Source organism: Argiope bruennichi, chromosome X1 (assembly GCF_947563725.1).
Source record: "Argiope bruennichi chromosome X1, qqArgBrue1.1, whole genome shotgun sequence".
NCBI lineage: Eukaryota > Metazoa > Arthropoda > Arachnida > Araneae > Araneidae > Argiope > Argiope bruennichi.
The window spans coordinates 19,531,285-19,543,707 of NC_079162.1; the positions used below are offsets into that span (position 1 = coordinate 19,531,285).

The 12,423-nt window shown below is 28.9% G+C and overlaps 1 protein-coding gene across 2 annotated transcripts in view; it reads right to left on the reverse strand.

Moving 5' to 3' along the window:
• The window catches only part of LOC129959019 (glutamate receptor ionotropic, kainate 2-like), a 105,210-nt gene that overhangs the window by 69,743 nt on the left and 23,044 nt on the right, over positions 1–12,423 (reverse strand). For both annotated transcript variants that reach the window (XM_056071790.1, XM_056071789.1), the window contains exon 2: positions 44–199. In XM_056071790.1, coding sequence (XP_055927765.1) covers positions 44–199 — 156 coding nt within the window. The remainder of the gene's footprint in view (positions 1–43; positions 200–12,423) is intronic.

Here is a 12,423-nt window from a genome sequence, read left to right on the forward strand (position 1 = left end):
ATTTGCATTATTGCAAAATGTATATATGTAAAATTGCGTTTACCTTTCTTTGTTGCCCTAAAACTGTCATCGATGCCGACTTTTTCCACCTGTGCGACCAATCGTGAACGAGGTAAGACACTGGTGTCGGCATTGATTTTGTCAACCGCGATGCGGAACGCGAGCTCTTGCTCGTCATCTTCTGTGTCGAACAACCCACCTAGAAAGAATTCAAAGTCATTAGCTATTTTACCTAATATCAACTGGATAGAAATGCTTATTCATTTGCCTAAATGAAAAGATCTAATCGCAATTGATTTGTCGAATAGATGTTGGCATTTCCAAAGGAAGATAATTCCGCGGTGAATTCCACAAAAGGGATCTTTTTTTTTCAATACAGACAGATCACTATTCTTCACAACACGTGGCTGAGGCATAAACAGGTACAAAAGAGCGCAGAGGCAAGTTTTCGAAAAGAATAATTCCAGCGCTAGGTCATATATGGCTTAAGAAACACTCTTTCTATCAACAAAACTTTCCTAAACAGCTCAGATTTCTACCTATGCGACATCATATAAGTTCTTTAAAAACTCTGAAAGCTTAACGTTTCCCATGAACCGTAGAAAACTGGATCAGAAATTTTTATACTGATGCAATGCGCCGGATCAGAAATTTTTATACTGATTCAATGCGCCGGATCAGAAATTTTTACACTGATACATTAATTATTTAGTAATTCCAAGTTAAATGCGACGAAATAGTTTCATTATTAATAACAATGGTAATGGTAAAACGACACCAATAAGAGTGGTCTCCCTGAACTTTGTCAATCACTTCAAAAGAGGTCTTATTCCTTTGCCACCGCACAAAGGGTAGTGTAAAGTTTTGGGTAAGGCCGTGAATACCTCGCATGGCATTAGCGAACAATAATTATTAGATATAGATTTTTGGAGCGAATTTAGCTTTTTAACAGAATCGATCGGGCGAATACGTATTTCGGATGCCTTTATGGAGATCGATTGGAACCAAATACGGAACTACACTTGAAGTCATAAGATAACTTACCAAATTTCATTAATTTAAGTTATTGCATTTACATGAATGCGGACCGAAAGACTGTCAACCCTTAGGCACTTTCGGTTCAAAATTTGATAGGAATCTAAAAAGTTAAAAAACATTAAAAAATAACACTGTAAAAAGTGAAAAAGTTTTATTTTCTTCCTCTAGCATTTCTTAAACAAGGTACATGTTTCCCAGATGACCGCGACTTGAGCAGTGAACACTGTATTTATGGTTCCCAATTTCTGTTCCTGACCGTACATCATTTTGCAGTTCTTAGCCGATTTTCATATTTTTGTTATGAAATGACCCAGTAATTACGACATGGAAGTGGATAAAATTTGAGTTCCACTCGCACACTATTCAGTTTGTTAAAGGGTATTAAATGAAATTAATATCATCAAATACTGCCTTAAATACGGATCTTTCATTAAATTTCGGCATTGAACTACTTAAGAACAAATTTAATCCATCTCTGTCTCCATATTCTTTTTTTTTCAGACTTTTGACGCTTCTTGCATTAGCCAGGATGTGGAGAGGAAATTTTTAAAAATCATGAGCAGCAGAGCTTTATATAATGACACAGTGTCTTTTATCAAATTTTCTAGCATTAGAGAGGACTACAGTTTACATTTTATCCAATCTATCAGTTCAATGTACTCCATGAAACCAAAAAATTTTCTTACGAGCTTCGGATCCTGAATTATTAAGTTTAGTGCTTTCCAGTAACCCATCTCTTGTATGTGTTGTTTTTCATCCACTATTATAAGCAACAAGATATGCTCTGTGAGATAGAAGAACAAGTTTCGCTCAATCACAAAATTCTTTTAATGCTATCACGTTATATGAAAACCTTTCAAATATATTTAGGGCCTTATTTAACAGATTAATATACCTTAAACTAGACAGGAATATATATCATCATAATATGGTTTGCAATCACCTTAAATCCGTTTGTTGAACTTGTTTTGGAAATGAGCAGCCTTAAGATCCAATTTATGCATAAAAGTATCGGAAATAACAGAGGTTCAGGATCTTTTACAGCCAAATCGAGTATATTGTCCAGCCAGGAGGGCAAATTATGGAAGGTATTGTTAATCTTTATTGAGAATAGTTTCATTTGAGTTCATTTCATTTGATTTAATTGCTTCGAAATTTATAACGAGTACGTTCTAATAATTAAGCAGTTGTTTACCACATTTCTAGAGAATGACGCTGACCTCAGCTGGCCTTCATCCAAGCATTTATACAAATGCTACCTTGTTGAAATGGCGCCAGTAAATGAATAATTGAAATGGGCGCTGAATATTAACCTCCGTGTTGCGAATAAGATTGTTTTCCACTCTGTCATGAAGGCATTTAGGAGACGTACCAGAAATTGATGGGGGAAAAAAAGATTTTGGGCTCACATCATTTCACAGAAAGCTGATAATAACATTTAAATTTCATAAGTGTTTTGTTTGCTGTTAGTAATAATTAAATACACTTTTATAAAAAATAATGCAGGTATTCTAGAAGTTGCAAGATTTTTTTTTTTAAATTCCTAATTTTTCCGCATGAGTTTTACTTATAAAATTATAGCATTGCGTATAACATTTTTAGCATAATGCGAAATTTACAGAAGGTATGGTATTATGTCAACAAAGTGTGAAATTTAATTTTGAAGTAAATATTAAGAAAATTCAAAGAAATATGAGTATTTATTGTAAATAATTTTTAATTGCAAAATAATTATAATAAATAATTTTTAATGTGCAAAACAAAGCATAATTTTTCTTCCGTAATTTTAAAGCCGGGTATATAGGATAGCTTATAAAGATATTCCTGTTGAATATCTTTTAAGATCAGAAAAATATTGAAGAGCTGAATTTCAATTACTTTCTAATGGAACTTTGAAGATTTTTTCACAAACTGATATTTTTAAAACTTGAATCTTCGAAAGGTTATGATGAATTTTATAAAAATTAGAAATATGCAAAAGACCCATTTACTCTTAAAATTAAATAGATGTTTTTAATTATATTGAAAAACATCACATCTTGGGGGAAAAAATTCATTCCATATTTTTTAGAGGAATTCAGCTCATCACAATACCAATTCCATTCTGGAACTTAACAGTATTCAAATGGAATTTTTATATGAGCTAACCATTTTTCTGGTTTTAAAATGATGAAAGAAAAATGCTATGCTCCGCACATACTCAATTAAGAATGATTTGCTTTCTGTACTCATATTTCCTGGAATATACAAATTGTCATCTTCCAGTTTGCTATAATACTGCGCTAAAATATTGTCTCATATTCTGTAAATTTCGTATAATTTGCTTGAAGTATGCATGCTGCAAGCAGAAGCATATTAGAAAATTTATCTTTACTTATGTAAAATATGTTCTATATTTACGAAAATGCAAGTAATTAATTCACTTGCACAGAAAATACAAAATCACTGATGAATGTTGCAAAACATTATCAGTTTTCTATGTGAAACCTGATTAATTTCTTCTTCACCACTTTCTGATATGTCCTCTAAATATCCTAGTGACCAAATCTTCACAGTAAAAAGTGAATTAATCTGCAATTAATTATGAACTATTGTTAACTAGAAATCCGTCACTTCTTAAGAATTCTGCATAACTTTCTGGCACGAGTTAAACAGAATTTAACGACATATCAGAACTATTATATATTTCTAAAAAGTTTACCAAAAGAACATAATATTGCTAAGCAAAATGATGAAAAAAATCATAAATTAAAGAAATTTCAGAATTTTTACAAATATTTAAACAGAATCTTAAAAATGAATTGATTGCAACAAATTAAAATTTTTAAATGAGAGAAGATCTGAGATGCTAAAATGTCAGAACAAAAATAATTCTGTTCATAGCATTTCAAAATATTTATGGAAAACTCTAGAGTTTTCACAGTAGACTGGTAACACCCACCTTCTGGGGACCGCATTTTATCTTTATTATTTATCTATCCTATCTTCATGAAACATAGTTTTCACTCCTATTTTAATATCTCTTTCGGATAAGTATTTTTTATCAAATCAGTTGATTTTAATACAAAGGGGATTTTCTTTTCTTTTTTGTAAAATCAAATGCTTTTTATTCAGCTGAAATACAATTTTTAATATTTAATCTAATAGAAGTTTTTATTCGAATAATTATATTGTTAAATTGTGATTTATAACAAATAATATATTATGTATGTATATATTTATTATTTTTGCTGTAATTTAATTATCAGTCAGAGAATTACCACTTTTATCCATTTTTTAATAAAGTTGAAACATCAATTATATAGTATAAATATTCGCTTGGCAGTTCATAGAAAGGTGCTTTATTTATATATCAAGAAAATCAAAGACATTTTACAAATTTTGTCTTTATTTATTTAAAATACTAAAATTGTTTGATATTGTTATCTTATTTGTTCTTAAGATAATATAATCCAAAGAAAATATTAAATCTAAGTCATATAGATTAAAGCCCGCAATGTAATCACTTTTCTTAAATTTAGATGTCCATTCATCTCATGTTTAAACAAATTTTCTTTATTTCTTCATGTTTAGCAAATCATTTAAATATGAAAACAGAGATCTTTTTCAGAAAAATACTATACCAATGTACAATCTATGAATTATATTGTTTTATTCTATTTTCTTAAAAAAAATACTTCCGTGCGGTTTAAATACATAATATCTCATATCGATTTGCAAGGCAATGGAATATTGCTTGTAATATTTCGAATGAAAAAAAATGGCAACGGATTGTCATTCTTTTCAAACTAGACACTTCTTTTTATTGCATATCATTATTACGCGAAGATAACTAAATTAAAAATATTAAAGTATAGTTTTAACACAGTTATGCTAAAAAACAGACGTATCTGATGCCACACTATGAATTGTATGCATGTAATTCAAGCGAAAACTCATATGCAAATTAATGGTATTTGATCTGTATTCTGATTATTTTCTGTATCTGCATGCTTGGTGATAAAATTATTCACCAAATTTCAACCCTCTAGCTTTTTTTTATTTATTGTGATCGCATAGGTGTAGATCGACCGACAGACAAATTTCCTTTAGATGGATTGTGTCCAAAATTTCATACAAATCTACTAATTTGGCGTAAAGACTATTAATCAAATGTCCTCGCTCTAATTCTTCCCTTTTTGACTTACTTTTACTGATAGAAAGATGTAATTAAAAAAAAAGTTTTTAGAAACTTAGGGGAGTCTAAAACGGGAGCTTCATTAATTAATATCTCGAAATCAAGTAATCTGGCGATAGCAATGCTTGACACTATATGTGAAAGTAAAAAAGTTATACTCCAAATATTCTTTCGCTATCAGATATATCATTTATGAGCAATTCCTTTAACCAGATAATGTCAGTAGAATTTTCTTCATGAAATCAATCTTTAGTTCTTCGTTTGAAAAAAACTCGTTATTATAATTTCATTAAATATTTAAGATTAATTTATTTTATCGAACCTGAAAATAAACTCTCCTCTTTTGAATAAATCTCGATAAAAAAATATCATAACGAATATTCGCTTCTCAACAATTCGCCAACCATTATTTGAAAACTGCGAAAGAAGTATATTACATCCACTATAAAAATTTCAGAACAATAACGGAACATTTTTAGTTCGGGATCAATCAAAAAGGCTGAATTATAAAGTATTTTGAAAAGTAATGAAACGTTCAGTTTTTCAATCGAATATCAAAAATTATTTGGAATTTGGAAAAACATGTTCATATTAAAGATCACTCTGAATTATTTAATTAATTGTTTGACTGCATTTCGAAAATGTATACGAATAAAAACGAAACAATTTTTTTTCTTACTATTAGCTAGTTAATATTTACTAAAAATTTGATTCTTAGTTAGTTGGGTTTATTCAAATGGAATTTTTATCAAAAAATTTTAATTTTATTTCAAGAGCTATTTTGAATCTTGAATTGAAACTTCATACAGAACCAGTGGGAGAACTCACCCAAAATTTTCTCACATGTATTTAATAAAAGTGTCATTTCCCTTCATCACTGGTATGCGATCAATGCACAAATACTAGAAAATCCAACAAATATTTCGAACGCATTTTTTCTTATTAATTGAAACCAAAATTTGACATGGAATTACAGTTATAATTACGTGATCACATTTCAAATTTCATTTATTTTTATGCAGTTTATGCAGTTTTGACTTATTGCATTTACGTATATGTGAAAGTTACAGGCTGACAGACGGTCAACCTCTTGAGGGATTTGGTTCAAAATTCGGTGCTGATTTGTACCCTCCAATAGCTGAGGAAATTAAATGAAAATATGGGGATGCGGATATATAGTGAAAAAAATATGAAACATTACAAAAAGAAAAAACGACGAAAGCTCACTCTTCCCGAATTCTCGCTCACAGCAATGATAGTAGCGAACGAATTTTTAACATGTTGGGGGGGGGACGAATTTTGTTCCAGCTTGAGTACAAAATCAAGGAGTCATTCTTCATTACAAAAATGTATATAGGAGTTGTTATGATGTTACTCTCTGTAATAACTGGGGGAAAAAAAAAGAACAAAAGTGCTTGCTACTTAATGAAAAACATTGTAAATGTCTAACAAATAGTGTTAATTTATTTCACCATTGTGTAAAATTGTGTTGTGCAATTTTTTTAAAAACTCTTATCTCACTTTTATACTAATAATAAATGCTTGTTAAATAATTTAAAATAATATTAACAAATATTTGTTTTCATTAATTAAAATTCTTTAGAAATACCCGTTCTTCAATAATTTGTCGATATTACATTATATGCAATATGTCGGTAAGACGTACTACTGATGCTTGGTGTCCAATATTGGAGGATATGCTGATTTATATTTTAACTACTTAACCTATGTATCAAATTTTATCTATCTAGCTCTTTACTTTATTCTTTCTATGCACTCGGACCACCGCGCAGACAGACTTCCTTTTGAATGAAAATATAATTTAAAATAAAAAATAAAAACTTATCGTTTAGTTATAAAAATGACTTTTTTTAAAAATCTTGATCCTAAACGCGAATGTTTGAAAAATGAAACGTATCAAAAAACGAAGTAAAACACTTTTTTTTAAAAGTATTCAATGAATAGTAACTTTAAAAAATCTTCATATTAAAAAAAAAAAATTACATGAATACCCTTATAAGCAGATACATATAATATGCATATTCGGTGTATAAACGATTAAAAAATCAAGAGTCGTTCAAGAATTAATTCTAAAATTATGAAAGAAGAAATATGCTACGTATCCAACTTGCGCAGTTAAGAAATATTTACTGCAAATATTCATTTCTCTTAAAGTTTCCAAAATATTTTCTTACATTTTTTGATATATTGCTACACTACTTTATTGCTACATATTCTATAAGATTTGTATTATTAGGCTGAAAACTCTGCATGTTACAACCAAAAAAAAAAAAAAAACGTGGAAAAATTATTTTGAATTTTTAAAAGACTATTATATATTCTCGAATATGCATTAAAAAAAAATTTTTTTTTACAAGAGTGTAAGTTGCTATTTAATGGGATGAAATCAAATTCTTTTCTTCCTCATCAATTTCTGTTCGGTCTTCTAAGTGCCCTTGTGACCGAATACGTTCAAGCGAGACGCTTGACTGATGAAAGCAAGTTGATTGTGTTCACATGAGACGTTTTGTAAATTGGCTCAGGCAAGAATGATGTATTATCGGGATTCGGTTTGCCCAACTTCATTCTCTGAAAAGATAGACATCGTAGCAAACCTGTTGAAAAGATCTACAGATATTAAAAATGACTCAAGAGCTCATAAAACTCAAAGATTTTAATAGAAGGAGATAAGTTTTCAAAATGATTTTATCCAGAACCCGTTAGAGTAACAAAATGAAGAAAAATTGAAAAGATCTTATATAAAATTTATTAGCATAGAAAATATATTTTAATAAATGTGATAAAGGTTATTGTTAAATGCTTATCCAGTGCAATCTGTTCTTTCTTTGAGGTTCTCTACATTGAAGCTTTTGGAAAAGTGCGTTTTATTTGTATTTGTTAAAACCTTAAGCTGAATAAATGCATAGATTAAAAAGACTATTGTAGGTTTTATTAATTTTCAAAATACTGAGATTTTTTTTTCTTTCATATACAGAATGTCAAAATTGTATAATAATTCCTACCTTCAAAAATTATCATTTACTGATTCTTAGTTAAATGCTTACACATAAAATTTAAATGCACTAAATGTCTATCAATGAATAAAATGAGTGATCATATTTATTTTATTCTTATATGAAAGTATTTTAGAATGTTATTAAAATTATTTTTCTTTATATGTTTCAATAAGCAAAAATTATTTCAAATTCAAATAATTTCAGGCAAATATTGTCTTAAAAATCAATGAAAATTTATAATGAAACAAATTCAGACATTTATCCCATAAACTCATTGAAATCTATGTCTAATTATTATCGCATTTAAATAAGTTTCTGTATTTAATGTTTTTTTGCACTATGTCAATTATTTTTTAATTATGTTCAGATAAATAACATTTCATTATTATCAATTATTATGTAAATCAAATGAAAAACCTTTATTCAAATGTTAAAATTTTTGCTTAGCCTTTGCTAATGACCCTGCTATTAGTTTAAAATAATGAAAGTGCAGTAAATAAAAGAATCCATAATTATAATGAATGCTAAAAGCGAAATAACTTCTTCTGCGGACATTATGTTACTTTTCGATACAATCTTCTTCTTCGGACAATCGATACAAAAATATAGCGCGCAAGAAAAATTATATACATATTTACATTTTTATAAAAATGTGTACAAATACCATTAAGTTAAATGAACATCAGAAAATATCATAAGTTAGAAATAAATGAATAAATATTACAAATATTGACTGTAAAATAAAATATCTTATAAATCATAAGCATGATATTATAAGCGTTATTAACAAAATCTATCTAAATTGTCACATAAAAAAAAAATCTGCATTTGTTAACAATCCAATATGAAATTAGAAATGCACAAAATCACACATAGTTACAAAACCTTACGAGAAATAATGCTAAATTATTTTGAAATATTTTCAGTTTAGGACCAATTATATTAAAATGTCTTAATTGTGATCTCATATTTTGGGTATTCCCAAAAAGTGAAATAAAATGTTATCTCCCTAAATACTGCAGCGAAACATATGCTTTCTATTACAAAGTTTCATTAAATAAGGCGGCCAGCTGTATGATAGCAGTTTGGTTTCTGTGAAAGTTGATAGTAAAAAGTTTCAAAGATTGCATTTTTATGCCTAACCCATAATGTAAAAGTGACAGTTAGTAAAATGATTCTCTTACTTTATCTATACACTTACAAAGTTTCAGATTTCTAACTAAATATTTGCAGAGATATGTTTATTTTTAAGTTTAGGTGGACTACTCACTAATTTATATAAAAATATTTATTTCAGAAATGAAATTTTATTCTGCGCAGAAAAACTGTAATTTGAGAAATTTGCTAATCACACTTAATGTAGTTCGCTTACATTTGTCGAGTCGACATTTGCAACATCGATTTAATAAAGAAGGAGAAAGAAACATAAGAATACGAACATTTAGTATATATTTAGAGAAATACTTGCATGCCAAGCAAGAAAAAAATTCTTCATGATCACTTTTTAAAAGAATGACTTATTTCGGTAACAAGGAACATTCGGAAATGCTGACACTGTTTATAATCATAATGCCGGCTAAATTATAGAAGAATACGAATCCCGGCATCCCTCTCGGAATTGTTACAGCGATTACAAACCACAGGATCCTCGTAGAATCTATTAATGCTCTAAAACCAAAGGTTCTTTCTTTCCCGGAGAGAAATGGGGAAAATGAGACAAAAATTGACATTTTGCCTTATTACCTACAAAGTAGAGGATATTTCAACCTAATAAGTGGAATCCGTACAGTATACAACTACCCGATCGATGTCTGGAATTTTTAATTTAGGCAAAATCAAATCCTTCTTATCTAAGAAATGTAATTTCGACAAACAAATGTTGCTTTATTCTAGATAGACATCTTAATTTTCAAAACCATTAATTTTGAAATTGTCGAAATCCTTTCTTCGTACAAGAGGCTTATCATCAGTGGCAATTTTCCATAAACTTCTGAACCTAAGTATGTGATAACTTTTTAAAATTTAATGAAAATTAATAAATGCATTCCTGATTATGCCTTTTTAATAATCTTTCGGGTTATGTGTATTATTGCTGAAAACTAATACTCAGATACCCTTTAGAGGTATGGAAAAAAATCATGAATTTGTCTTTTTATATCTTAGCAAATGTTATGGATAAAAGCATAAAACTTTGTACGTGCATAGATTGATATAAGAAAAGAATTTTACTAACTGGCATTATGAAATCTATACAAAAATTTAATTTTTCTAAAACATTTTTATCATTTTCCTCTACTGAAGCCAAGGTATTTTCATACATTTGGTTACTTTATTTGATGAAGTTTTGCAGTTTAAAGTACACATCTAATTGCAATAGTTAAGGAAATAAATTCTTGCTCCATTTTCTGCGTCCCGCTGCGTCTGTATATGCAAAGTCTTCAATGAACAAAAGGAGTACACACAAATAAAAGAATATAAGACCGTCTATTTTATTACGATGACGTAAGTAACATTTCATACCAAAATAAATAAGGCGTAGAAGAAATAAATTCTAAATGAAAGGATTTATGCAAATTCTTCATAAAAATATTTTGAAATTTATGGAAACAAATTATATATCAATAAAATGCACTTTATTGAAAAGCTTTTATCTGCATTTTCAGATAGTGAGTAAAAGTTAATTTTGTGCAATCATATTTTCGTAAGTAATCGCTAAAATATAATAAATTTTACTTAATTTTGCATTTCCATTCTCCATAGATACATGCATATTCACTTTAATTATTAGTAAAGAAAACAATACAAGTGCATAATTAATAGTAAAAGTTTTAAATAAAACAATTTTAAATAGTCCAAATACTGATAAATTTTTGCCTACCGTTCTATAAGGATTTGATATTTGTAATGATTGTCCACTTCGACCGAATACACTTGAAAAATAATGCACATGTGAACGCCACCATTTGTTTCAAGGAGAGGGTATGAAAAATTGTCAAGAAAACCGGAGCGTTCTCATCGAAAAATCAGGGTATGCTTCGACGATAGTGAGGGGTGCTAAAATCGAGTGAACAGCGGCATTATACAATACAGGGTCATCTCGGAGCGGCCGAATCCATCGCAACTATTCAAATAAGAGCACCCCTATTCTTTGCCGGCAGTATTCACCAAAGAGAACTACTTTTGATTCGCGAGTTTACCTGCCGAAATGTTATTCCCCATGATAAAATAACGAGTAAAACCGTTGCTTCGCATTTTGACACGCCGAAATCGGCAACTAGTATTTTACTGTTGAATTTTTTTAAGCGAAGTAGAATGAAAAATTGTTTGGATTTCGGAGTGCTAATAAAGTGTGATATTTTCAATGAGTTTCTTTCTACTACGTTTTTTTTTTTTTTTTTTCTCCTTTTGGCTTCTTTTTGGCAGATTTATTTTTTAAAAAATGGCGATGACAGAATTTTTGTTTCAGTGCTTTGGCGCTCAGACTTGCAATCTCCAAAACCAAAAGCTTGTTTCTTTATGCCAAATAAGTAATTCTCATTTTTAAATAAATATTATTAAAAAAGAACAAGGATATTTTCTTTGCCTCATGATGCATCCAGAAAATTGCCAGTATATTTAATGAAAGGTTTTTCTGCGGCCTGATTCAAAGTTCGTAAAAACTTATCCTTGTTTATAAAATTTATAGTAATGTAAGGCTTTTTGTTTCATATTGTATGATTTTTATTTCAGTGAATACAAATTTCTTACTATTCAGATAAACTTAAAAATGAATATTTTTTTATATCTTGAAAGCTATTTAAATAGTTTTTCATTAAATGGAATAATTGTTTTTTTAAATTTTATATAACCCCCCCCCCCACAAAATTAAGGTTTTCTTGCTTTCTCTTGATAAATTTAAATAATATGTTTATATTTGTTCTTTATAAGATGATTTTGCATCCGAGATAGTATTTTATATTTCTGTGATGCACCTAGAATATTAACTTAGTTTTTAATAAAACTTTTTTGTGCAGTGTGTTAATATACCTGATCCTCATTTATTAAGTCTACTGTAGAGTATTCCTTACATTTTGCATTGTAATATTAAGTATATAAATGTATGTATATATACATGGTGGTCATAAAAAAACTTTCAGGATGTGTAAACCCATGGCAGCCTATCCTGTCATCCAATCGAAAGGAAATTTCGAA